Source organism: Ciconia boyciana, chromosome 4 (assembly GCF_034638445.1).
Source record: "Ciconia boyciana chromosome 4, ASM3463844v1, whole genome shotgun sequence".
NCBI classification, from domain to species: domain Eukaryota; kingdom Metazoa; phylum Chordata; class Aves; order Ciconiiformes; family Ciconiidae; genus Ciconia; species Ciconia boyciana.
In genome coordinates this window covers 22,980,431-23,006,330 of record NC_132937.1, presented here as the reverse complement: position 1 = coordinate 23,006,330, position 25,900 = coordinate 22,980,431, and the positions used below count along the sequence as shown (strand labels likewise).

The following is a 25,900-nucleotide window of genomic DNA, read 5'->3' as shown; positions in this document are numbered from 1 at the left end:
TCAAAGCATCCCTACTGCAGCAGTAACTGCCCTGTGCAGGGACAAGACGTTTGTAAGTCGTCAATAAGAAAGGTTGTGTAGGATGGTCTTCTGTGTGTAATCAAGATAGTTAAGAGATGTTTTTCATGTACTTGAGGTGTCAATGGCACTGAATTATGCATGTGCTGGGGGCTCAAGAAGGATCATGGCCAGACAGATTGTAAGAACTGAGCAAGATAACATTTTGCAGACTCTCTCCTGGCCCAGCTGAAGACACAACAGCAAGAAATGAGACTCCCATCGCCAGCAGTGACCAGCTACCTGTCCAGTGGATTGATTTCCCAATGCAAGGTTTATCCTATGCCAATATCCAAGTAAATTAATTTGTTGGATTGTTTGTTTTTTTTTTTCTGTAACGCTCTGAGTGTGCAATGCTTGAGAGACACAGCACTAACAGGGCTTTTCTCCTGCACACACCTATGGTCTCACACAGCCCCTCTGGCTGGTTGCCTTTTGCAGATGCGGAACTTGTAACCCAGAGCCTTTTCCCTAATTCTCCTGACACATTGCAGACACAGCCTTGCTAACCCATTGCCCAGTCTGGTCCTTGCTGTGGCTCCAAATGTCTCCAAAGCAATGGGGTTTTGATTCAATCTCTCCAGGCATGGTTTGCATCTGATCTGGTTTCACCAGTGACCTGTGAGGGTGTGGATCACCCCCTCTGTCTCCTAAAGTCTTTGCAGAGATGCCCTCAGCCCCACTGAGGCTGACACAGAGTTATAATGAGGAGAAAATTAAATCATGAAACACTAATAATTATCAGCATCCCAATTAGCCGGCCGCGGTGGCAGCCAGCCACCGGGATCTGGGGGAGGAGAACCAGCATCTGTGCAGCATCAGTGCCTCGGATGGCGTGCAGCTGACCTTCACCCTGCCCGGATCCATACCTGTCTGCCCGCTGCTGAGGGCAGCCCTGGGGATGCACACGGGGACACCTTCCCCTCCTTTTCCTGGCTCCGAGACGGCATTTCTCCACTGCAGTTGCTGGACCGGAGCTGCCGAGACCAGTGCCGACTTGTCTGCTTGAGAGCTGCACCCTCCTGATGGGTTGCTAACAGCCAAGGGATAAGGAGGAAGCAGAGAAGTCAGTTTAATATCATTTTTCTTGTCATTACCTCTCAGCTTCTCCCCAGCAATTTGCTCAAACTTCCGTAAAACTCCTTGCCAAACAAGCCCCTGCCCAAATAGGCTTCCATGTCCGCAGGACTCTATTTATAACTGAGATCCCATTTAGCAGATAAGCCGAGGGAATTCAAGCAGGATTTAAGCTAAGCAGTTATCTGTGACCAGCGGCCACAGTGTGCATCTCGTTAGGTTTACTGGGGACATGGAAGGCAGAGGGACAGGAGAGCAAACAGCCTGCGGAGCAGCCAGCCAGAAACCCAAGGGATGAAATCGCTGCTGGCACAGACACAGCTCTGGGAGACTTTGGGAGCAGCCAACGAGCAGGGAGCAAACCCCTTTCCCTGGGACATGGGGAGCCTCCTGCACACCCCAGGATCTTTCAGGTATCGGCATCACTTCTCCTCCTCTCCTCCGGCTTCACACCACCATCCCAGGCATGTATTGCTTGCAAGGGTTTCACTTGTCTTCCCAGCTAGATATTACAGTCTAAGACGATACACTTAACAGGGTTGTGAAATCTGCCATAAAGTTTACTGCCCTACATCAATATAATGCCCTGCAAAGTTAATACGGAGATACCTACTTTATAACAAGGACAAATAAAAACATATCCCATTAGCACCCAGTATTAGGAGTTGCATTTCTGATGGCCAGATGCTGCAATGAAATGGGTGAAGAATATTAATACGAGTATTTATAAAGCTACGCACATGTACATACACATATATATAACTATATAAAAATGAGAAACTAGTGGATTTGCTCAGATATTCTGCAATGTTCAGAGGGCTTTATTTCCACACCGCAGGAGAGATTGGCTGCAGATCCAGAGGCACTTCTCTGCTATTACACCATGTCAATTTTTCAGCATCTCAGAGGCCCTTGTCATGGTAAAAAGGTTAACTTTAAATTGATCCAAGGTCAGAGTTAAACACCTGGACGTAAATGCGGCAAGGAGTAAAAAGCAAAGAGGAATCAGTTACTTCCCAAGCAAAGCAATGGCATTGGGGTCAGTCATTCAGGATGCTGAATTTGAGAACTCCTCTGACCTCTCTGGGGGAGTAGGTGGCTCCTAGAAATAAAAATCCCCTCGGTATCTGTAGGCATTTCCACACTGAAGGGGCAGTGGGATGGAGCGCTGTGTCCCCCAGCTGCGTCTGTACTGACGGCCATGGGGTGCAGTTTGGAGGCTGAGCATCCCCGAGACAAAATGGGGCTGCTCCTGCAAACCTGGCAGCACTGAGCTGAACCTAGCCCTTGCAGTCCCAGCCCTTCGTCAGCCCCCAGCTGGGCTCTGGCCGTGTGCTGGTTCCAGCACCGCACAGCCTGCGTGCCCTCAGCTCCGCTCTGCCGCTCCTCTGGCCACCTTGGCTACTTAAAGCCAAAGATTTTGGCAGCCATGCTCCTGATTTCTCCAATTCCAGCCCCAGCATGTCCCTCTGGTTTCTTTACTGTTCAGCTCAGCCACAGCTCTTGTGGGGAGAAATAATGAGTTTTCACGGGGTCTGCCCCAGTCTCTTTCCCAGAGGCCAACAGCTGGCCCAAGAGCTGCCTGGAAGGTGCTGGGTAAGAGCTATGGGGCTGTTTGTCCCCCTCAGAGAGTGGACAAGGGCACCCCAGCTTCCCAGTCCACCCATGCTCCCTCTCTGGCCATGTATGCCCAGAGCATGACTCCCGCCCCAGCTAAGCTTTTCAGTCTCCCAAGCACCAGGTGAATCCCAAAGCCATACCAGCAGCTGGCAGAGAAGGTGTCATCTACATCCTCCTCTCTGTGCCTTCTCGCCTCTTCCTCGCCTCCTCACCACCCCCATCCATGTCCCCAGGTGCCAGGTCAGCAGTGGGGATGCAGCAAGCCCAGCCCCCTTAGCTACATCAGTGGCCTGGAGGGTTGCATGGATGTCCTGGAGAGCAACGTTTCAGCTGAAGTCCTGTTGCCCAGGGATGGCAACCACAGGCAGGTGCAAGCCAACCCGCCCTGGGCAGCGAGCCCTCTGCCACCGCCTTCCTCCCTGGCATCCCCCATGCCCCACGTCCAGCCTCCCCCTGCCTTGTCTCTCCCTGCCCTCTCCCTCCAGACACCATCACCTCAGCTTGTCCCTTCAAAACAGGCACTATTATAGATATTATATTTTTTGGTCCTATTGTGAAGTGCTGAAAGATGTGACATGAAAGGTATTAAATACAATCAAAGAGTGGAAAGGCTGTGTCAACTAGACTTGCAGGAGTGATAAGAGGTTTTGCCTGTTTTCCATCCATATGGACATGGCATGGCCCATAGAGCATGAGAAGGGAAACGAGCACCAAACGGTGCCAGCCCTGCCTGCATCCAGGTTGGCAAACGTGAAAAGAAAGGTCTTACAATGGGACGAGTCCCCACCGAAAACCTCAGCGATGGATAACGCCAACCTGCAGCCGAATAAAACATTAAAAGCCTCCGATAAGAAAAGGCCGGGAGAAATTAGTTATACATCACCACCACCTGCTGGGTACCACAGGAAGGATCCCCAGCCACTGCTACCCTGCCAGGCAAGGTCACCCCAAAAAGTGTGCAGGACCCCCCCAAAAGCAGTTGCCTACCTCTCCGGCAGGTATAGCAATGCAAGGAGAGCAGACTCCCATCAACAGCCTGCGGGTGCCAGGATTTTAAAAGCATGTGTGAAGCCAATCTTTTTTGTTACCACATCAATCCCAGGCAAAATAACAGACAGCTGGTGGAGGATGGGATTAATAAAAAGTGAAAGAAAGGTAAAATAATTAGGGTCCTGCTCATGGGGCATATGGAGAATGGGGCTTGTCAGAGCAGCTTGCTCTAATTTTTCGTGGATATTACGAATTTGGTGGAGAGAGATAATAGCGTTGCTGTAATGTACTTGGGCTCTTGTAAGCCATTTGATCTGCCCCTGCCTGACACTCTGATTAATAAACCAGAGCGACAGCAAATCAACATGGCACACGAGTTGCATGGAAAAAACGGCAAATGAGGACGCCCAAATGGGATTAGAGAAGGGGAGCAGCCTCCAAGAGACTGTTTCCCAGGGCATCCCCACGTCCCATCCATCACATGCACATGGGATGTGGACAAGAAGATGCAACCCTCCTGCAAGTGGGGACGGCGTGGGCTGCACCGAGAGGGTGGCCCTGGCCGGGGGAAGCAGCTCTGCAGAGCTTCTGGATGCTGCCCCAGGGGATGTTCAGCTCAGCCCTTGGGCTGTTAGAGCTGAAAAGCTTATTTCAACCCTGGATGTAAGGCAGGGTCATGCCAGAGCAGAGGCAGACTGTCTTTCTCCAGCCCCAGTGAGAGTGTATTGCCAGGACTGGGGTTGGGGGACGTGCCAATGTGAGACCCTCCCAGGAAGAGGACGGTGGATCACAGCCAGCAACCCTCCATCCCCGCTGCCCCTTCACAAACCCAAAACCTCCCACCTCAGAGGATCTCAAGCAGTAATTAGAAGTGGCTGCTATTGAAGGTTTACACTAAGGCATCACCTGTGGGCTGCCTTCCTTCCTCAGAAAGTTACACAGAGTGCAATAAAGGCGTGAGAGATGCTAAAGTGCTGATAAGGAGGAATTAGGGAGTGCTGTGCTGGAGATCTGGCCTGCCCCATTTCATCTCCCCTCCCTTGCTGCCTCCCAAGCACTGGGCTCAGCCCATCAGCATCCTCAGAGAGGCACTGCACCAGAGCTGTCCCTGCCACCTTGGTCATTAGGCTCCAGGTCCTGGCACCAAATTTGCCATGTCACCCCAAGCAACCTCCCCAGACCACTGGAGAAATCGCCAAATCAGGCTCCCTTGGCCCCTCTGCTCCTGCCCTTTCCCTTGGGAACGTCCAGGCACTTTGGACAGAAATGCTTTTTAATCCAGAAAATGCCAGTTCATCAAAACACTTCCTAAGAAAAGGTCACTTCAGAGGAATTTCTCTTTCCAAAAACCTTCTGGGGAAAAAAAAAAAGACATGCAATGGTTTAACTATCCTGTTTCAACAGCTTTAAATGAAAAATAAATCTTTTTTTCCCCCCCCACAGGTGCCAAATGACTTTTCATTTGGAAATGGAAGATTATTATCATCTTCAAAAAAAATCAAATAGAAGAGGGTGAAATCAAAAGAAAATCTCTGGAAAATGTTAAAGTGAAACACTCGGCTGAGTCCAACGCAGCAAGTGGGAGCTGGGCTGTACTCTGCCAGGTTCCCTGGGGTGGCTTTCATCCCAGCTCAGGGCAGGACAGGACTCCTGAGTCTTGACAAGCATCCCAGGGCAGCGGAGCCAATTCCCATGCCCCGTCCCAGCACAGGCTTTGAGGGACACAGGGACACGGCCAAACATCTTTCAACCCATGCACTTGCCAGGAGCAGAGACCCCACAACTCGTGACATGTCAGAGCAGCAGAGCTGCATCAGCCAGAAGTGGTGACGGGGCCAAGGGACCCCCGGGGGAGTGGGTCTTGCTGGGGGTGCAGAGCAGCACGGATGCCGGGGTGGGAAGCAGGGGGCTGGTGTTTCTGTTCCAGCCTCCCCACACGTGCTCTCAGCCCCCCGACATTGTCCCCAGCCCCCAGCTGTTACAGTTTAGACTGCGTGGGGAGCGGGAATGCCAGCAATCAGGCATCCAGAAGGGAATCCAGGCCCGGTTCAATATTGAAAGAAGAAGGGCTTTGAAAGGAGTACACTCATTTTCCCGTTTCGTCCTTTGCCAAGAAAACCGGGGGGATGGAGGAAGGGGCGAAGGGGTGGGGGGAACAGTGGAAAAAATGTCTTGGCTGGGCCCTCTCTGCCTTTTATCTCATGGGCAGCCTGCCGAGACAGGGTCTTCCCCCCGCTGAGCCCGCTGGCAGATCAAATGAAAGGAGAGAAGAGTTATACCTCCTCCCAGCCCCCTCCCTGCAAGGAAAAGGAAGGGAGGAAAGAGCAAATAGCCCCGCGATGCCAACAGTTCCCACCCCAGCTGGGGGGCACCTGGTCAGCTCCCTGGCATCCATGGGGGGCCAGGAGATACCCCCCTGACTGGCAAAGGGGACCTCCAAGAGATCCAGATGTGGTCGGCAGGGTGTCCCCATGGAGGGCACCGCACTGCCCCATGGCCTTGAACCAAGGGGGAAGGTCACCGGTGGCCCCAGCGAGCATCTCCCCAGGGTCCTGCTGTGCCCGTTCCTCTGTCGTGCCAGACCCTTCTGAGCCAGCTTCGAGCAAATAGCTTAATTAAATGCCTTTATTCCAAGGACTCCCTCTGTGTGTTTGTGTATTTGTGGATTAGCAGTTAATACAGTAAGGGGCTTGATTGTAACTAAATTGATTTCTTCGCCTTTTTTTTTTCCTTCTTTCTGTGTTTTTTTTCCCCTCTTCCCACTCACCAGACTGTCCTCCCTTGTCGCAGAGTTTCCCATGGGGACCTTCACCTGCACTGCCTGATGGTGCCAGTAAGGGTGTGATGGGGAGGCGATCACAGTAAGAACCTAGACAGGGAGATCTGAGGGACTAATGATGCTGAAGACATCTTTTTTCAGGGAGGACAGGTAAGTAAGTGGGCATTGGCTATGTCTGTTGTATGGGGGAGAAGAGATCCCTGATGTGTATGGGATGTTCGCCTTGGCAGCCACAGTGGGCACAGGTGGGGCAGGAAGCTCCAGCCATCCTCATCCAAGGACACCCCATTTCCCAAGGCAATGAGGCCACAGGTCCCCAGAGGGAAACCCCAGCTCCAGCCCTGCCTGCAGACCCCTGAGGATTACTTGGCAAGGTCTGTGCAATCCCACCATGTTTTTCTTTCCAGTGCAATTCAACTTCCCTACATTCTAATTAAATTGTCACCAGCCCGTAACATGTTGGTCCCATGCAGTGGGTGCTTAACTCAAAAGCTATGACTGCAACAGATCTACGGGGACTCAAGATCAAGGAAGACCAGACATTGCTAGCCCATCACTCAGCATCCCCAGTCCACTCCGAAAGCTCAAGCTGTTCACAGCTTCTTGCTGTGGTTAATTTAAAAAAAATTAGTTAGGCTGGTAAATGCAGTCATTACCCAAGCTGGGACCTGGGCGTTACCCTGGGCTTCCCAGGATGGGCACAGACCTGTGCTGCACTTTTCTTAGTTTTCCTTTTCCTTCCTTCCTTCTTTACTGCCTGCCTGCCTGCTCCTTCCTGCCTTCCCTCCTTCTCTCTCTCCTCCCTTCCCCTTGCCCCATGCCCCGTGCCCCTGCCGCAGGCAGGCAGAGCTGCCCTCTCCGCTTCCCATCCCCGGGCAGCGGGAGCCGAAGCCGTAATTAAACTTGCCTGGGAGGAATGTGAATCAAAAGGCTGTTTAAAAAGAAAAGAAACGAGGGTACCTGTGGGATTACACGAGCCAGAAAAATGCAAAGCCTGCTTCCAGCCGCCCATAAAATAGATGCCGTCTCCTTTCCCATTGGCAGGGTTTGGCTGAGCACAAAAAGGCTGGGAAGAGGATTTTTATGGGAGTTATTTATAGCCTGGATGAATAGCGATGTGTCTGTTGGTGGGTTTCTGCCTTTCGGCGTGGGCTGAGGTTGGGCTGAGCAAGGGGTGCCAGCCTCGCCGGGTGCCACGTGGTGCCACTGCGCTGGGTTTGGGATGGCACCGGCAAAACTGGATACGTTCCTGGGCCCTGGCCAGCCCTTCCTGCAGGGACAGGGGTGGCATCAAAAGAGGAGAAACCAGGAGCAAAAAGGATGGAAAGGAGCAGTGAAGGGCAGCTGCTTGCCCCGCGGCAGCTTCGCCTTGGCCGATGTCACTGTGCACCTGCATGGAGACAAGCAAAGGGCTCGCCCAGCCCAAGAGCGACCACACCAGGACCACCCATGGGATATCTGTTGTCCCACCCTCCCCATCATCTTCACTCCTGTCCTGGCTGCTTTTTCTTTCTTCCCTGGTTTCACAGAGGCATCTGAGAAGTCTTTCCCCCCATTTGCACTGGGAGACAGCGCGAAGATTCATCTCTTTGTGAACAAAATAAGTTTAAAATCATCACCAAACTCCAAGCAAAGCTCAAAAGTTGGCACTTCAAGGAGCACATTCATTAAATAAAGGAGGGGAGAAAAATAAAAGGGAGAGAGGAGGGGGAAGAAAAAAAAAGATTACCTTGCTGAATTAATCAGGCTTCACTGTAATGTTCAGCCTCGGATTTTATTTCCTGTAATAAGCCCATTAATACGGGTGTCTATAGCAGGGGGCTTTTAGCAGCAGGCACCATTAGTGTAACGAGGAAGGGCTAATAGAGTTTTATTGGAATTTTTACTCCGACATCACAGCCTTTTAAAACAGCTGTCTCAATAGGCATTATTATTCTGATTAACATTTAGACAGCACAAATCATAGTGATGCCCTTGGTGTCCCGCAGGTTTTATCATAATCATTCCAAGTCCCTGATGCGTCAGCTAGTCCTCGGGGAGGGGGGGGGGGACGGCAGAATTTTAGACCCCAGCAGAGGCTGGGGGTCATTTCTTTTCTCCCGTGCCAATGTATCAGCTATTTCTGAGGGGGCCTGCCGGGCTGCGATGGAGCGGTGCCCTGTTGTTACCGAAATGCGGTGGAAGCAGCTGGAACCAGCCAGACACTTTTTGAGCATTTCTGATCCCTGGGGGAAATTGAAAGTGGGATGGGAAGGGTTAAAAAGCAAGCTGGCATCCTGGGTACCCATCCTGACTTTGCTCTCACTCTGTTTCTCACCCATGTGAGAATTCAATTTTTAATTTTTAAAATTAAATTAATCTTTTTTATTATTGTGTGAATTAAATATTGCACCGGCAGTTTGCTGGGCAGCATTGTTTTGGGGCAGCAGCCAGCCCCAGGGCTGCACAAGGTTCCCCTCATACCTGCAAGACCTGTGCTGGATGGGATGGATCCGGGTCCAAGCAGGAGGCACCGCAAGGGTGTCACACCAGGGGTGTCACACCAGTCCTCATGCAGCCCAGGAGCATCTGCAGGGCTGGCATGGGGGGCTCCTACTGCCTGGGCAGCTGCGGTGGGCAGGATCTGGCTTCTGTGTTATTGATTCTGTTCGAGCAATGGGGAAACTGAGGCACAAAGAAGGGCAGCAACTTGCCCACAGGGACAATATAAACAGCCTGGGAGTCCTGCCTCGCAGCCCAAACATGTAACCAGGAGGGAGCAGATGAGCTGCCATGAGTTATAGACAGTTGCAAGCAATATAAGCGAGGGATTAAACACCAAAAGCAAACAGGCTGCAAATGCACTTTTGGCTTTTATCTGTGACGTTTTGTTTCATGGGGGTAATTTATGAGGGTGTTTTATTGCAATCGAGCATGGCAGCATGCGTGGGGAGCAGCATCTGGCTCATCCCAGCTCCGGCCATACCCTGCGGGCCTTAAACCACCCTGGGTGCACTGAAGCAGGTGGTTTGGCTTGGAGCTGGGCAAGGGAGCCTGAAGGCACCGGACAGGCTGGAGACCTACTAATTACTTTCTTATTAGCATCTAATTAGAATCTCTCCACCTCGTCCACTCTCCCAAGGGCTCTGCCTCTGCCAGGAGTCACCTCATGCCCAGGCGAACCCCCGGGGATGACTTTCCACCCCGGATCCATCCTGGCGTTGTGATGTCTCCCTGCTCCCAGGGCTTTGTTACTGACTCCTCAGCATCGCTGAATGTAATTAGCAATAATTTACGGCTTCCTTTTCTGGAACATCAGGACAAAGGGGGATCCCTCCTTCCCGGTGGCCACAGGGCAGACACAGATGTTTGTGAGCTCTCACAGCTGGCTCAGGCAGCAGGGGATTGCCAGGCACAGACGGGGTGCCCTGTCTCAGCCACGCCAGGAGCCAGCTGGATTTCACACCGACCCTGGGGCTCCTGCCTTCTCCCAGCATCTCTCCTGCTCATGGATAACCTCCTTTTGTAGTCAAGCGTGTTGGCTGCCCCCAGCTTAGAGCAGCCCGCTGCCCTCCCATCCACATCAGCTCCCCTCCCTCCCTGGCTCGTTGTGTTTGAGGTGAATCCAGCGAGAATCTGGACCCTCCTGCCATTTCCCTTGCTCTAAACTGAGGCCTCTGACCCTGGGATGGGGTCCCAGGATGGGAGAGAGGCTCAAAACCACACGCAATGGCAGGTCCCCATTGCTGAGAGCCAAGCCCCAAGGTGCCTCCCCAACCCTGGGTGTGCAGGAAATTCAGGGGGAGATGGGGCAATCCACTGCCTAGTGACTGCATGAATGCTGCAGTGTGATGGTATTTAATTACCTGCATGTCTCAGATCATTAACAAATTAAATTCCAGCCCTGGGGCTGCTGTCCTAAAGCCCACGCAGAGCCCGTGTCTCTCTGCTGCTGGCAGGCAGCATCCAGACACCCTGTTGTGTCCACCTGGGACCAGCAGCCCTCCCACAACACATGGTCCCTGAGGGCTCTGAAAATGCCTTGCAGGGAGGTCTCAGTCGCCATCAGCAGAGGAAAAAACACCAGCTGGCTGAGGCATGGGCAAGTCACCTCCAAAACTGTTTCCTGCTGGTCACAGCCCTTTGCAAAGCGCCTGCCAAGGCAGCTGCCGAACCCAGGGGAGATGCTCCATGCAGCCTGGAACAAGCTGGGTGCTGTCTGCTGCCCCAGAGTTTGCTACCAAGCTCCTGTGTGTTCTGTCTAAGCCAAGACCTAAAAGGGGTTTGGGTTTTGTTTTTCATTCTCCTGGCATAGCAGATCTCCCCACAGCATGGAGCTGCCTGCTGCAGGGCACCAGGGTGTTTAGCATCTGCTTAAAATTTTTAATTGTTTTCATGTTAAGTGCCTGATGGTGTCTTTTAGATAGAAACGTGAGGGATTTAGCCTTTCTTTACTCCCTGTTTCCCTTCCTCTCCTCCTTCTTTCCTCTCTCCCTCCCTCCATTTCTTCCTTTCATCCTTCCTTCCTTCCTCTCTTCCACCCTCCCTTGCTTCCTCCCTTCCTTCTCTTTTTCCTCCCTAAAAATGTATTAGTTTCTTCCTTATTACATTTCTAAAAGCTCCATTCAGTCACAGGCAGCAGCAGGCAAGGAGAAACTCAACGATAAGGGCAAAAACAACAGTAAAACTGGAATGAAATGACAGCCATAAACCCAGTACCAGGAGGGACAGTAAAACTGCAGTTTGGCAGGAGCCAGCAGGCCTGCATTAATACCTTTTTTTTCTGATTAAAACACTCTGGTCACAGATTAACTTCCTTTGCTCAATATTTATTGTCTCACCTGCGCTGGAAGGCAGGAAGGAGCGGAAGAGGGGTGGGCAGGGTTTGGGATTCAGGATCTGCAGCAGGTCTGCAGCTTTTAGCAGCTGCCTAGGACACGGACACATAATCAAAGGTGACAAACATGCCTCCAGCAATTACCATCCACCACTGAGTACTCATACCAAAGGGTCTCTGTGCACCGGGGCAGCATCCCGGAGTAGCATCGCAGGACTTACCCGTGGCCGCAGAAGGAGTCAGTGTCAGAGCTGGCGATGCTCTGGGTCTCCCAAACACACAGAACAGGGGCAACGATGGAGACTGGCACAGCTACAGCCTGGGCGAGCACATTGGTTTGTCTCAGTGAAGCCAAAGCCCCAGCAGCTCTGAGGAAACCATGTCCCTTGGTAGCACAACCCATTTGTTTCAGTGGCATCAGAAAATGGGACGGAAATTAGACTAAATTCCTGGCCATCCCCCCTCAAGCGTCTCTACATCTCCATATCCCCTGCTGGGCTTATCCCTTGCTCCTTGAAGAGTGCAGGATGTGCTGGCCCAGCGCAGAAGCACCGCAGCCCTTTCCTAATCCCTCACAGCCCTACTAATGCACTATAGAGGTAGCAAACACCTCTGTGGGACCTCAATGCGTTTTTAATGCATTAACTCCATGCTTGAGCTTCGTCTCAGCTCCCCTCGCTCCCCAGATCACTGGCCCTGCTCGTCCTTCCAGAGCAGCTCAGGGCAGGGATTGCAGAGGATGTATTTGCCCTGATGCTGGGGGACAGGGGCTCAGGAAGGGTGACCCCATCGCAGGGACACTTTTCCCGGGATGATCTCCAACAGGTCCCCTGCAGAAGTGAAATGGCATGGAGGCACATCCATACAGGGCATCCCAAGGGGCCTCTGTTTCCCTTTGATGGTTCCAGGTCAGGAACAACAGCCGGGTGTGCTGCAGCCCCTCCACTCCACCATCCCACACCCAGCTAGACATTTTTAATCTCCTCACCATAGATCACTTTTTGATTACAACTGGACCGTAACTACCAAAATACAAAAGGCTTCGGGGCTTTACAGCACAGTAGCCATGGTTCCTATGAATCGCAATGCCTTTGCATCCCCAGCAGCTCCGTTCGCGCCAGCCTGATGCCTCCCCGTGCCACAGGAAAGGCTTGTTGCTCCCTCCCAGCCTTTCACACCCCCTTGCACAAGCTAAAATTACTGGGGCAAGAGGAGGTAGATCTGTCATGAGGAAGGGGAGGGCTCAGCGTAGCCAGGGTCCAGCTCTCACACCCAGCTGCACCTACCGCTCCTCCTCCATCTGCAGCTGACTTCCACCCTGAATGTTTCACATGGTTTTTGGGAGGCAAAATTTAATTTTTATTTAAAAATAATTTAAAATTAATTCTCAGGCCGTCTCTGAGCCGTTTTAGCCTTAGCTAAACTCCAGCAGCTGCTACCTGCCAAGGAGGGCATCCCAGCATGGGTACCAGTGCTCCTCGGCACGCGCCGCCTCCCCAGCCTCCATCCTAAATCACAACACAACAAACAGGCTGTTCATTAGGCGCTGTTTAATTAAGCAATATGGATCCTGCCTCGATATTTACAATGCCACTTGCTCTGATTTATTAGAGAGAGAGTCTCTTTTTTAAAGACGGCGACTGTAAAGTTTAATACCGCTTGACTTACTGCGAGTTTCATTTACGGCCCTGGGCCGAGGCTCTGCAGCCCAGGCTGGAAGCCGGTGGGCTATTAAATCAGAGCTAACTGCGCGTGCAGGGAGATGACTAGCTTCGTTACAACCGGTTCGGCGGCTAATTACCCCAATCTGGATTCCTACATTTAAGCCAATTCGTTGCCGCTTTTCCAGGGCCCTGGGGAAGAGCAAGGAAGTTCGGAGGTTGGCGCGGAGGCACTTGTTGCGATGAGAAGGGATGGGGGCTGCGATGGGGATGGTCGCAGAGCCCAGACAGACGCTGCTTGTCCCAGGAGGGAAGAAATCAGTTTTCAAGAGGCCAGACTCTGAGCTGGGCAGCCCCCATACCGTGCGGGGGGATGCTGCGTACAATGATGGCTCCAAGCTCAAGGGTCACCCCAAAACCCACCTCCTCCTCCCCAAAACCCTTGGGCACCTTGGGGACCCCTGAGGCCAGGTGGTGGGATAGCTTGTGGGCTCTGGGATGGGGTGACCAGGGAGGAGGATGGGGCCAGCATGCAGGAGCACCACATACAGCCCGGCTCTGAGCTTCATGCTGTCCAGGCCCTTCTCCCTGCCCCAGCCCCATGGGTAGGGATGGGGGAGTGATGCACAGATGGGGCAGGGGGGGCACAGCCCTCCCCACAAATAGTCATCTTGTAGGTAGGAGGAGAGCATTTCTCTCCTAGCAAGATAATTCTAGCCCCCAGGAGCCCACTCACAGACTTGGTAAGGATAGGGACCTCATTAAGGAGTTATGAGAATGGCTCTTTAGTCACAAATTTGTGTGAAATGTGATGGCAGATGGCACGGGGCATCCCCCCACATCAGCTGTGGGGCTCCACTGTCCACGACCTACCCCTGCACAGGCCCAGGGCTTCCCTGGGGGAAGGGGCTGCAGGGGGAGAGAGCACAGAGCTGGTTGCAGCATGCCTCAGCTCTGCCCAGGGACCAGGCTGCTGCTGCCCCATGCCATGGGTGGGGACAGGGAAGGGGAAAGGGGGCAGCAGCACTATGAGCAGAGCTGGACCCCCTGGCAGTCCCTGGACTAGCGATGAACCAGCCCCTTGCTGCATCCCAGCAGCCCCACACAGCCGGCCCAGGCATAGAGGAGGAAGAAGAGCGGTTGTGCGAGCTATGGCCAGGCATCCCCGGCCAGCAGCCTCCATGCAGCGAGTTTGCCAGGCCTCAGCCCTCTCCCAGGAGGTGGCTAAGCCTTGGGCGGCGTCAATTCCTCCCTGCTTCCTGCTCCTCTCCCAGCCTGCAGCACTCAGAGACAGGCTCAGAGCTCCCCCCAGGGAGGAAGAGGAGGCAACGCAGAGAGAGGGACAGCAGCAAGCAGCATAGGCTGCCAGCACACACCCTGCAGCCCTCAGGGTTATCTCCCCCACCACCAGTTGGGGGTCCCCACCAGAGACCCCAAACCTCCCACCCAGGGCTGAGAGCCACCAGGGCACAGGCAGTGGCAGTTTGCTTCCAGGTTTTATTGGCCAGCGGAGCTGTGCCCCTCCACAGGACAGGCAGTACTCCCAGTCCCACCAGTAAGACTGGAGCCCTTTAATGATGGTACAAGCACAGTGCAGAGGTAGGAAGACACAGCCTGGGATGGGGAAGGAGACCGGGGGGGACCACAACACCTGTGCAAGAATACCACAGCATTAGGACTGGGGTACCTGAACAGGCAAAACCAGACCCCAAGTCATGGCAAGCCCAGCCGTGACAAGGCTCCGGAGAAGCTGTGAGACCAAAGGGCTCACAAGTGACATGAGTGCCCAGGCCTCAGCTCTCACCACCCCCAGCTGATTCCTCTCCCCTCGCCTCACCCAGCAGAGCCAAGGGCTGGCTCCGCTGCTTCCCATCATGATGTCTCCTTGGCCCTCCGCTTGTAGTGCACCTCGGGGAGGCTCCTCAGGCGCTCAGCCGCCTGTGGGGCACAGCACGAGGGGCAGCCAGCGGACGGTCCCAAGGACAGCCCCAGCACAGGACCCCCTGGCTCCCCACAATCTCCCCTGAGCTGCACTCACCTGCTCCGGGGTGAGGTCCCGCTGTGCCTGCGCCAGCATCTCATAGCCGACCATGAACTTGCGGACGGTGGCGGAGCGGAGCAGCGGGGGGTAGTAGTGGGCATGGAGCTGCCAGTGCCCGCAGTCCTTCTCCAGGTAGGGGCCCGTGGGGGCTCCTGCCAGGGGTGCAGCCGCTGCATGAGCCCCAGAGAGGTGACAGGGACATGGATGAGAGGGTTGCGGGGGTCCCCTGGCCACGCCACTCACCGTGCCAGCCCATGGAATAGGGGAAGGACACTTCGAAGAGGTTGTCATACTTGATGAGCAGTCTCTGCATGATGGAGGCCAGGCCTGCAGGGGAGTGCCAGGGAGTCGCACCCTGAACTGGCCAGTCCCCTTGCCAAGGGCAGGCAGTCCACCTGGCTTAGGAGAGTCACCCGCAGCACCCGTCCCTGGGAGGACATCGGTGACAGGCAGGAGGGACATGCTGGCCAGTTCCCCCGCTCCCAGCCCACACAGACAGCCCGAGCAACGCAGCGGAAGGAGCCCCCATTCCTAATCAGCCAGCATCGCAAGAGCACAAGGCACCACGAGCTTCATCACGCCAAAAAGTATGACAGTACCCCCACCAGTACAGCCTGTGCCTGGATGCCCGGCTCCTGCTCCAGCATATTGGGGGTGCCTGTCCCTCCTCAAACCAAGGCTGGCAGCCCTGCACCCCAGGGGGACACGGACCCTCCAGCACCAGTGAGGCTGCCACAGAGCTGCCTCTGAGCCCAAAGAACGTGGTACAGGGGCTAACGAGGTGCAGAGCCACTCACTGTCCCTCTCGCCCTTGCGGAGGTCCTGGAGGCGGCAGACGTGACGGCGGGGCAGCAGTAGGGTCTGGTAGGGCCAAGTCGCCCAGTATGGCACCACGACCAGCCAGTCTGTGTTCTCCACCACCAACCGCTCCTGTGGGACACAGCACTCGATGGGAGCAGGCACAGCCCCAACGCCCCAGGGATGGGCACTCCCGGGGACCCTGCTCTTGCAGGCTGGGGGGCCCACCCCGGCACACATCCAGCTTCCAGGGAGGGGATATGGATAACAGCCATGTCCTCACCTTCCGGCGAGCCTCCTGCTCGGCATACTCCAGCAGCATGGGCACGCCGTGCTGGCTCAGGTGCTGCCGCTGGGTCCGGTCCTCCAGGCGCGCCTCGTTGGGGAGGAAGCTGCTGGCCCACACCTGGGAAGGACATCGGGGCATGGGTCTGGGTTACCTGTACCCCGCACTTGCAGGTGTGTCCCAGCCACGCTGCCCATCTGCAGGTCCGTGCTGCCACCAGGTGGAGAGTCCGACATGTGGCAGCCACAAGGGACAGTCCCCAGGAGGGGAGGTGACAGGACAGGCATGGGGGTATCCTCGCTGCAGAAAGCTTTGGGACCAGGGCAGGGGGATTCCCGTTCACATCTTCTGCCTGGGTTTGCTGTAGGGTCGCTCACAGGGACTTGCAGTTAAGCCAGGTCACGGGTGGGACAGCCTCACCTGGCAGTGCGGATGCGGGTTGGAGCAGCCCATCATCGCTCCCTTGTTCTCGAAGATCTGCAGAGGAAGAGGTGCAGCCAGCAGGTCCCAGCCCCAGGGTCCCTGCTGCGGGCTGCCATGGTGTCCCTGGCACACCAGGAAAGCATCCCACAGGAGAGCAGAGCCTCACACCTGCCTGGAAAGGCTCAGGGGGGCATGAGGTGGGGACAGGGGACCCACACACGACTGGGATAGTCCCAACCCGAGGTGCTGCCAGAGCACCCAGCCCTGGCCCCCCACCTCCACCCAAGACCCCCGGGGCAGGGAGAGAAGGGCAGCCCCCACCAGCCCCCAGACCTGCACCCAGGGGTAGGAGGCACCCAGCTCGGCTGCCAGCTCTGCCCATGTGTCGATGACGGCCCGGATCTCCGACAGGGACATGAGGGGCAGCGTCAGGTCTGACCAGGGATGGAAGCACATCACCTTGCTGTGGAGGAGACACACGTGGCCGGGGCTGTGGGGCGTCCCCGGCGACCTCCAGAGCTCTGCCGGGTCACAGTGGAACAGGGGACAGGGATGAGATCCCCGACATGCCCCCAAAACAGAACAGGCATCCACAGAACAAGCAGTGCAAGGAGGGGAGTGGGCTCGGTCTGGCTTCATCCCCTGGGTCCTGGCTGACATCACAGCCCAGACCCCCCAGAGCTGTGGGGGTACTCACCACACACCCCGGGCTGCTGCCGCCTGAAACAAGGGGTGATCGCTGTCACCTGGGGAAGGACAGAGAGTGGGGAGGGAGAGGGTGCTGGGGCAGCACCCATGCCTCTCCAGGCCACCCTGCAGCCCCCCCAGGGCCTGAGCCTGGAGGTCCCCAGCAGTCTGCTCTCCCCCCAGAAGTTACCAGGCTCGGGAGCATCGGGCTGCAGCGCAGGGAAGTCATTTGGGAAGACGAACGTGCCCTCGTACTGGGGGTTCACCTGCCAGGGCGAGAGACAGGATCAGGGGGGGACAGGGTGGCAGGGGGAGCCCGGACGCCTGGGTCCTTGGTGGTACCTCGCCGTTGGCCCGGGTGGCCCCGGGGCAGAGGGGGTTGTTGGGGTCCCAGCGGGGCACATCCTCGGGGGGCGGCTTCTCCAGCTGCCCCTGCCACGGGCGCTTCACCCGGTGGGCCGACACCAGCACCCAGTCGTCCCGCAGTGGGTTGTAACGAGCATGCTGGTGCTCTGCGGGGCGAGAGGAGGGGGGGTCAGGGAGGGACGCGGGGTGCAGACCCCCCGCGGGCCGGGCACCCCCCACACACACCCACCATGCCCCCTCCGCGGGTAACCCTGCAAGAGGGCCTGCACCCCACTTTATGCTTCACCCCTTCCTCCCTGTCTCAGGCCGGGGAGCTTCCCCGCCGCCACCCCGCCCGGGCAGGGAGGCTCCCCGCAGCCCCCGCTTCCCGCGGCTCGGCCGGGCTCCGCCGGGGGCCCGGAGGGAGGCAGCCCCGGCCGTACCGCTGGCGCGGAAGCGGGCGCCCCCCTCCTCTCCCTCCCCCGCCGGCGGTGTCTCCATGCCGCGGCGCTCCCGGAAGCCCCGGCGACAGCAGCGGCACCGCCCCGCGGGACCGGGACCGGCCCCTTCCCGCCGCCTCCGCCGCCGCTCCGCCCCGCCGCGCCGGCGCAGGGCCGCCCGCGGCCGGGCATGGCGTGGCCGCGGCGGGGCGGTCCCGCCCTCGTCCCGGTGGCGGCGGGGCGGAGCGGCGGTGGCGGGCGGCATGGGGGCGGCGGGGCGGCGGGCGCTGCGGGCCGGGCTGGCGCTGGGCGCGCTGGCGCTGGTGCTGCAGGGGCTGCGGGGCTGGCTGGCCTCCAAGCGGTACGAGTTCTCGCCCGCCGAGATCGCCCAGCTCGCCCGGCACCACGCGGGTACGCGCCGCCCGGGGGGACGGGGCCCACCGGCCACGGGGGTGGAGGGGAGCGGGACCGAGGAGGGTAGGGTCGGGGAGCGGGAAGCGGAACCGGGGACGGGGGCGGGGGAGCGCAGCGGCCTGGGCTGGGGCAGGGACCCGTAGCGGGGACGCGGGGTCGAGGAGGTTCCGGTACAGGGGGGCCGGGATCACGGCGGGAACGGGACTGGGGTCAGGGAGGGGCCGGGGGCTGGGACTGGAGCAGCAGGACCGGTATCGGGAAGGGATCGGTACTGGGGAACAGGGACGGGGAGCATGGAGGAAGTGGGGGGGGGGGAATGGGACTGGAGCGAAGGAGGGATGGAGACTAGGGCAGCAGCATCACCCAGCCCGGCTGGGGCTGAACCCGGGGTAAGGTGGCTCTCTCGGTGCTGGGGCTGGGCCAGGTCGGGCGACCAAGCCCCAGGTGGGTCAGGGGCAGAACCGACCCCCCAGCTAGGGCTGGAGGGGAGGGCTGGCCCCATAGGGCGCAGGGTGTGCAGTCACAGCAGAGGGGCGGCATGTCACCAGGGCAGGGTCACTGTCACCTTGCTTGGGTCCCCCATCTAGCCCAGCACCTGGGGTGGGCTGTAGGGCTGGAGCGCTCGGTGCTGCGCATCCTCCATCACCATCCAGGGAAGGCAGTGGGACGGGGTCAGCGGTCACGGGGGCTGAAGGGTGGAGAGAGGAGACGTCTTCCCTAGGCAGACCCCTCTAAGGATGTGCTGGGACCCTGTGCCTGCGAAGGGTTTCAGCGGGGGCTAGCAGGGCTTGCTCCATGCCAGGCACTCACGGCAACCCTGGGTGCTGCAGGGCTGGACCATGAGCTGGCTTTCTCCAAGATCATCGTGGAGCTACGGAAGAAGCACCCAGGCCACATCCTGCCAGATGAGGACCTGCAGTGGGTGTTCGTGAATGCGGGCGGGTGGATGGGCTCTATGTGCCTCCTGCACGCCTCGCTCACTGAGTACGTGCTGCTCTTCGGGACGGCTGTCGACACTGGGGGCCACTCAGGTAAGCGGGGTGACGGGGCTGGTGGGCGGGGGGGTTCTCTGAGCTCTTTCCACTCCACTCGTTTGGGTCTAGCTGCCCCGGCCGTGGTGTGCCTGGGGAAGGAGCCCACTGCTCTGCTTCTTCCATGGGGTGCACAATGCTGGAAAACACCCTCCGCGTGGGGACCAGCCCCCGTGGTGTCCTGCAGCGCCTGCAGGTCCTTGTGCATGCCATGTCGTGCAGCCAGGACTCTCCGCATCCAGCTGGCAGGCAGTGGCGGGCATCACATCTTCTGGTGCTTCAGCAGGGAGCGAATGCCAAACATGCTGGAAACAATGGGTCTTAAGGACACCAAGTAGCCCGGGCTGGCGATACGGCCAGTCACACAGGCAGCCTGAGTACCAGACCTGGCTGCGCTCCCCAGTGTGTTGGGGCCCTGGGACTGACATCCTTCCCCCTGGAGGGCTGCTCTGTGCCTCAGACTTGGGCTCCCAAGCCATTCCTGGCAGGGATGTGCGGAGACAGTGCTGTCTGTCCTTCTGCAGGTCGGTACTGGGCGGATATCTCCGACACCGTCATCTCGGGGACCTTCCGGCAGTGGAAGGAGGGGACCACCAGAAGTGAGATCTACTATCCAGGTGAGCGCAGCAGCCATGGTGCCCTGCAGGCTTCATCCATGTCCTGGGGTATGGCTGCTCTGCAGGCTGGTCCTCCGCTGTTGCAGAGCCTCTTCCTTCCGGCTGGCAGAAGCCAGGGGCGCACGATGGGGCAGTTTCTGTCCCCTGGGGCATATCCCAACATCTCAGTGGGTGCCAGTAAGAGAAAAGTGAGCAAGACTGGGGAGGGGTTGGGATGCACAGACCGGAGTGCTCAGCCCTGCAAGTCCCGGTCCCACGTGTCTCTTCGCGAACAATGAGGGGTAGCCACTGCGAGCAGTGTTGTTTGTGTGTGTTGTCAGGGGACACCATCGTGCACCAGGCGGGAGAGGCCACGTCAGTGCAATGGAGCGCAGGCACCTGGATGGTGGAGTACGGCCGGGGCTTCATCCCCTCCACACTCGCCTTCGCCCTGGCTGACACCCTCTTCAGCACTCAGGACTTCGTCACCCTCTTCTACACCCTGCGCGTCTACGCCAAGGGCCTGCTCCTGGAAGCCAATGCCTTCTTCAGCACCTTGGGCTGCTGAGCCTGGCTCACTGGGGTGCCCTGCCCGGCACAGCTGGCTCCTCTCCTCCCAGCCTTCCTCCTTTTTCCTCCTCCTTCTCCCTGAGCCCAGGCTCTAGCAGAGGCAGCAGGAGACCCCCTGTGCCTCCCCCAATTGCTCTGTACTTCCCCATGGCCAGCTGGGTGCCAGGACAGAGGGACCGTGGCGGTCACAGCAATACAGACCACCATTTCTCTTTACTACCTGCCTCTCCCCACTTTCAATCAGAGCCATGACCCGCTTTTCCATCCCTGGGGGCTGGAGTGGCCTTGCAGGTACAAACACCCCTGTGTGCCCTCGGCAGTGGGAGAGGGGCTGGAGCTGGCTGTCCCCAGACTCGGCAAAATTTCTGCAGCTCCTGAGACATCAGGAGGAAGATGCCGCCCTCAGGGCAGGGTGCATGGGGTGAGCTGGGCCAGAGCACCCGCTGTAAAGGTCGGCCGAGAGGTTCCCCATCTCCCTGGCAGGCTGCCGGGGCTGCGGGCAGTGCAGGACGCTGTGTCCAGCTGGCAGCATCTCCCGTGGCTCTGTCCCTGCTGATGTGGGTTGGCAGCACACAGCATCACCCCGGCACAGGGCAGGATCTGCGCTGGGACCCCCTGGCAGTGAGGGGATGCCCAGCATCTGTGCTGTTGGTCCAATCTGTGTCATCTGCCCCAGGGGACGGACAGGGCTGGAAGAGGGTCCCTTTCCCCGTGGTCCCCCTCCCTGCAGTCCCCCTCAAGGGGGAGAGCTACCGTCTGTCGCCTTAACTGAGAGCCCGTTCTGCGTGGCCTCTGGGCTATGCACGTACCTAGTGACTGCGGGTGCCCAAACCTCTGTACTAGCTCAGGATGGGATCTCGCCCCTCGAAACACTTCCCCTGGCTGTGAGACGCCCTGGGGACAGCCACCCCGCTTGGCTTCTGGCACGGGGTCCTGGCCACCAAGGGAGCGCTGATGTCCCCTGGCCGAGGCTGGCTGTGGACCCTGCTTGGAGCCCTGCGGCCAGACCCGTGTGGGCTCACTGCTTGATGGAGGGCTTTCACCTCTGTGCTGCTGCCAAACTAGTGTGTGTGTCCCTGGTCACCGGGCCTGTAGCATGTCACTCTTCCTGCTCCCTGGACTGTCCCCATCCTGCCAACTGGCAGCCCTGCACATGGGCTACTTCTTAATTCGCCGCCTGAAAAGAGATACCAGTAATAAAATTGTTCATCCCACTGGCTTGGGTCCCCAGGAGAGTCTCTGGAGTGTGCTGAGCCCCTGCCATGGGGAATGGTGCCGGATCCATCTGGCTCTGGGCTCAGTGGGGGTCCTGGGGACAGCTGGGTGTCCCTGGACAGCTGGCATCATCCTGCCTGGGCTCCTGGGAGCCAGGGGGTGCAGTGCTGGGCAGGATCGGGCCCATCTCAGCTCCCGGCGACCAGCAGGAGATGGTGCTGTTACTCCCCTCTCCGCTGCAGTCACTGGGGACCAAAAGCCTGGGCTGGTGCCAGGGCCCTGCTTACATGGAGGACCCAAGAGTCCTGGGGGCTCCATCCTTCTGGGGGACGGTGCTGATGCTGGGTGTGCGGCCCTGGAGGTAGATGGACCCAGGTACAGTGGGTTGGTGGTCCTGAGAAGTTTACGCACACAGACACAGACATAAACACAGACACACACACCCCCAACCCTCCCCAGGGTGAGAAGGGCACAGGAGGGAAACCTAGAGTATGTAGGCTGCGTGTGTGCATGTGCGTGTGTGCACATGCTGGCAGGCAGGTCGCATGCATGTGTGTGTATAGGTGCAAGCAGGATGGTTTTGTGTGTGTGTGTCTTGGCATGGCAGTTAGGCATGTGTAGGTGTGTGCATGCATATAGGTAGAACAGTTTGCAGGCGGGTGTAGGCAGAGCAGGTGGGGGTTGCACATGTGTGTACATAGGTAGAACAACTGGGCATCTGTCCATATGGTCAGAGCAATTGCAGAAGTGTGAGTGCTCTGGCAGGTATGGGTAGGACATTTGTGTATGTGTATGGTGTAGGTGGAAGAGTCAAGTGCATGTGTGTGTGCCTGTGCAGGTGAGACGAGTGCGTGCACGCATGTGTGTGTGCACAGTCCAAGTGCACACATGTGTGTACAGACCAGCAGGACAACCAGGTAGACGTGTTTGCACACTTGTGTGCCCATGGGCAGACTGCGTGTGTGCACACGTGTGTGGGCAGGCTGTGTGTGTGCCTGTGTGTGCCCATAGGCTGCAAGGCCGCCCTGGCCCCATGCCGTGCCCATTCCCCGGGGTTTAGCGGGGCCCTGGTGAGGAACACGAGCAACCTCACACCGGCCTGTGCAGGAAGGCGCTAACTCAGCAGCTCGTATCAATACCGCTCCACTTACAGCGAAGGCCGCGTAATGAAAATCCGATGGGCACGCTGGTGGGAGTAAATAAGTATGCCATTAAAATGAGAAAATCAAAGCTCTGGACAGGTCTTTTCTCTTGCCCATTGATTTCTTTTATTACGGAAATATTGCTGCTAAATAACATTAGTGTGAACAATCTCAGCAGTGTTTTCCGTAGTGCCCGTGTCAATAACTCCATCACGGGCGGGGGATCCCCCCCAGCCTGGCCGCGGGGCTGGCAGCCCTGTCCGGGCAAAGAGCTGCTCCCAGGGTACCTTTCTCACCGTCCCCAGCCATGCTGGGGTGTGCCTGGCACAGAAACCAGGCAGCATGAGGTGGCTCAGGCACGTGCCACCAGGATGGACCTGGTCTGGGGACCCAGGAGCCCTGGCTGCTTTGCTGCAGCAGGAGGGGTTGTCCCCATCCCAGCACTGAGCAGGGTCAGTGCCAGGCATTCAAGGGTCCCAAAAAGCAGTCCTTCCCTTTGGGGTGGGTGTTTGCAACCTGTTACAGAGCAGGTAAGTGTCCCCAGTAACCAGCAGATGAGAGACAGGTCCTGGACACAGCATGTCCTGCAGGCTCTTGCTGCCTCTGCCTCTTCCTCCCCACACTTCCTCATCCTTACCCCTGTCCGTGCTGGACTGACCCAGCTCCCTGTGGCTCGCCATCATTTGGTTCACATGGAGAAACTGAGGCACAGGGTGGGAACTCATCAGCAGTCACCCAGCTCCAGCACAGCTGCTGCACCAGAGCTCATGCTCAAGTTGCCCCTCTCCCCGTTGGCTGCCCACATGCAGGGACCCAGCATCCTTTGAGATGCCCACGGGTGGCAGAGATCCCTGCAGGGCCGGAGGATGTGACCAGGACACATGAGAGATATGCACCCTTTGGTACCCAGAGGCCAGGTGGGACCCCAGGGCACCTCAAAGGACACCAAACCCCTGTGGGGTGGCCAGAGACAGGCAAGGAGACTCAGCCATGGGCACCTGCACCGTGGGTCCGGCTCTGTCCCAGCCCCCGCTGGCAAGTGGCAGCTCCCCGGAGCAGTCGACAGGACAAATGCACATTGCTGCCCACCAAACACCTTCCCCCTGCAGCTCGCTCTATCTTGCTGTCCCTCTGCATGCAGTGGGTATTGATCAGCCCACAGGATCTATCTCCTGATTCCTCCTGCGGTATCTCTCTGCTCCAAGTATCTCTCAATCTGCTCCGCTGTCTGCCGTGCCCGTCTATACCTCCAGTATCTATCTGCGCCGCCTCCACTGCAGCCGTCGATAGCCGTTTGTCTGGGGGATTTCTCTTTCTCTCCAGCTAGGAGTGTCACCAGACTCCAGCAGTGCAAAGATGCCAAATGGGAGGGTGGAGGGCACACAGTCCTGCTGCCCCAGAGAGAGCCTGAGCACGGACACACTTCGTGACACACGTGCAGAGCCAAGCCGCTGTTTTCACTGTGGAAGCTCTAGGGAGGAACTGAGTCGTGCTGGTCCAGCTGGGCCGGGTCCCTTGGTGGCCATGGCTAGGTGATGGGACCTGCTGCACCCCATGCAGACCTCGGTGCTGCCACTAGCCAGCCTGGCCACATCCCCCACCCCTGGGTGCTACATTGACCCAAGCACCCCAACCCCTCTGCCCTGGAGGAGGGGAACTTCCCCAAACGTCTGGGTTCCTGCTGGGCCATGGAGAAGTCCCCTCACCATCATCACATCTGGCTCATCCCGCCCAGCCCAGCCTTCAGCCTCCACTCCCTCCTCGCCCTGGTGTGCAGGGGATGGCGCACAGCCCAACGCAGAGCGTGCCAGCACCCTGGGGTGCAACACAGTGGCACTGGGAGGGGAGGCTGGAGCCCTGTGTGGTGGGGACCTGTGGAACAAATCCTGGGGGGTGGCTGGCCCTGTGGGTCACTCCGAAATGGGGCTGGATCGTATCTTCCCAGAGGCAACTCAGCAGGATCGTCGGCCAGCCACCAACAAACTGATGCTCAGGGGCTGGCAAGCGCCAGGGGGTCCCTACCCTTGCCGCAGTGGGATGGGATGGGCCAGGGTGAGCTACAGCTGTCCAGCCCTGAAATGGGATGGCCGACAGCTGCTTTATCTCCTGCACAAAGATAAACAGCACCCGGGGGCCCTGCGGGGTCGGAGCTGCCCTGCTCTACTGGGGAAGGGGCTCATTTTTCCAGGAGAACCTCTCTGGCAAGGATGCTGCATGGTGCTGAGTGCTGCTGGGCTACCAGGAGCTCAAGGAGCCCCGGGAGTCACTAGCACTGTGGAAGGACAAGGGGCAGGTTCTCCAGAGATGCTCGTGGGGAAGCCGGAGAGCCCAGAAGTGGCAGGTTTTCCCTGCAAAGGGACGCAGCGAAGGGGGCAGACGCTCAGCCTGGGCTGCGGAGCCTGAGAGCGAAGCCAGCTCCTGCCTCAGCCATGGCCAGCGGCTGTTTCCACAAGACCCTCCGAGGAAAGGTCAGGACTCAGCTCATGCCAGGCTGTTAAAAGCAGCTGCCCCTGGTCCCTGTGGCACACAGGTGTGCCCACAGAGGGGACAGAGCCAGCAGTCCTTTGTACACCGAGGTCCTGTCACCCCATGCCACCAACACCAAGTGCAGCAGCATGAGATCTCGGTGACAAGCTGCCCTGGCTGTGGGATGGGGCCAAAGCCACTGTTCCTTGTGTGCCAAGTGTTGCGGGAAGCTGCTGCTGCTCATCCCCCAGGGACCCATGCAAGCCCTGCAGCTGCCCCAGCTAAAACAGCCCAGGGAAGAGCAGGCACCTCCTTTGCCTCCTGCCAAAGCTGCCTCTGTAGAAAAGATGGGTCAGGAAAAAACTGGCAGGCAGGCAGGTGGAGTGGGAGTGCGGGGACAGCGTGCGGATGCTGCTGACAGGGGAAGCCCTGTGCTTTGCCACCCA

The 25,900-nt window shown here is 57.8% G+C and overlaps 2 protein-coding genes across 4 annotated transcripts; one reads left to right on the top strand and one right to left on the bottom strand.

Annotated features, from left to right (window-relative positions):
- Positions 1 to 12,908: 12,908 nt before the first annotated feature.
- On the bottom strand, positions 12,909 to 18,147 carry GALT (galactose-1-phosphate uridylyltransferase). 3 transcript variants are annotated; one of them, XM_072859890.1, is made up of 12 exons: positions 18,024 to 18,147; positions 17,578 to 17,747; positions 17,426 to 17,501; positions 17,246 to 17,294; positions 16,882 to 17,011; positions 16,546 to 16,602; positions 16,123 to 16,245; positions 15,839 to 15,971; positions 15,285 to 15,368; positions 15,039 to 15,193; positions 14,833 to 14,938; positions 12,910 to 14,651 (listed from the first exon to the last, which is right to left on the bottom strand). In XM_072859890.1, exons 1-11 carry the CDS (start codon positions 18,079 to 18,081, stop codon positions 14,873 to 14,875), a joined length of 1,101 nt encoding a protein of 366 aa, XP_072715991.1. In that variant the 5' UTR covers positions 18,082 to 18,147; the 3' UTR covers positions 12,910 to 14,651; positions 14,833 to 14,872. The 3 variants fall into 3 exon arrangements, with proteins under 3 accessions (XP_072715992.1, XP_072715991.1, XP_072715990.1); XM_072859889.1 differs by having other exon boundaries at positions 12,911 to 14,651; positions 14,838 to 14,938; XM_072859891.1 differs by lacking the exons at positions 17,578 to 17,747; positions 18,024 to 18,147 and having other exon boundaries at positions 12,909 to 14,651; positions 14,838 to 14,938; positions 16,882 to 17,069; positions 17,426 to 17,473.
- A 98-nt stretch (positions 18,148 to 18,245) lies between these two features.
- SIGMAR1 (sigma non-opioid intracellular receptor 1) lies at positions 18,246 to 21,849 on the top strand. The gene is made up of 4 exons (XM_072859888.1): positions 18,246 to 18,431; positions 19,265 to 19,465; positions 19,990 to 20,082; positions 20,403 to 21,849. Exons 1-4 carry the CDS (start codon positions 18,284 to 18,286, stop codon positions 20,627 to 20,629), a joined length of 669 nt encoding a protein of 222 aa, XP_072715989.1. The 5' UTR covers positions 18,246 to 18,283; the 3' UTR covers positions 20,630 to 21,849.
- Positions 21,850 to 25,900: the final 4,051 nt, after the last annotated feature.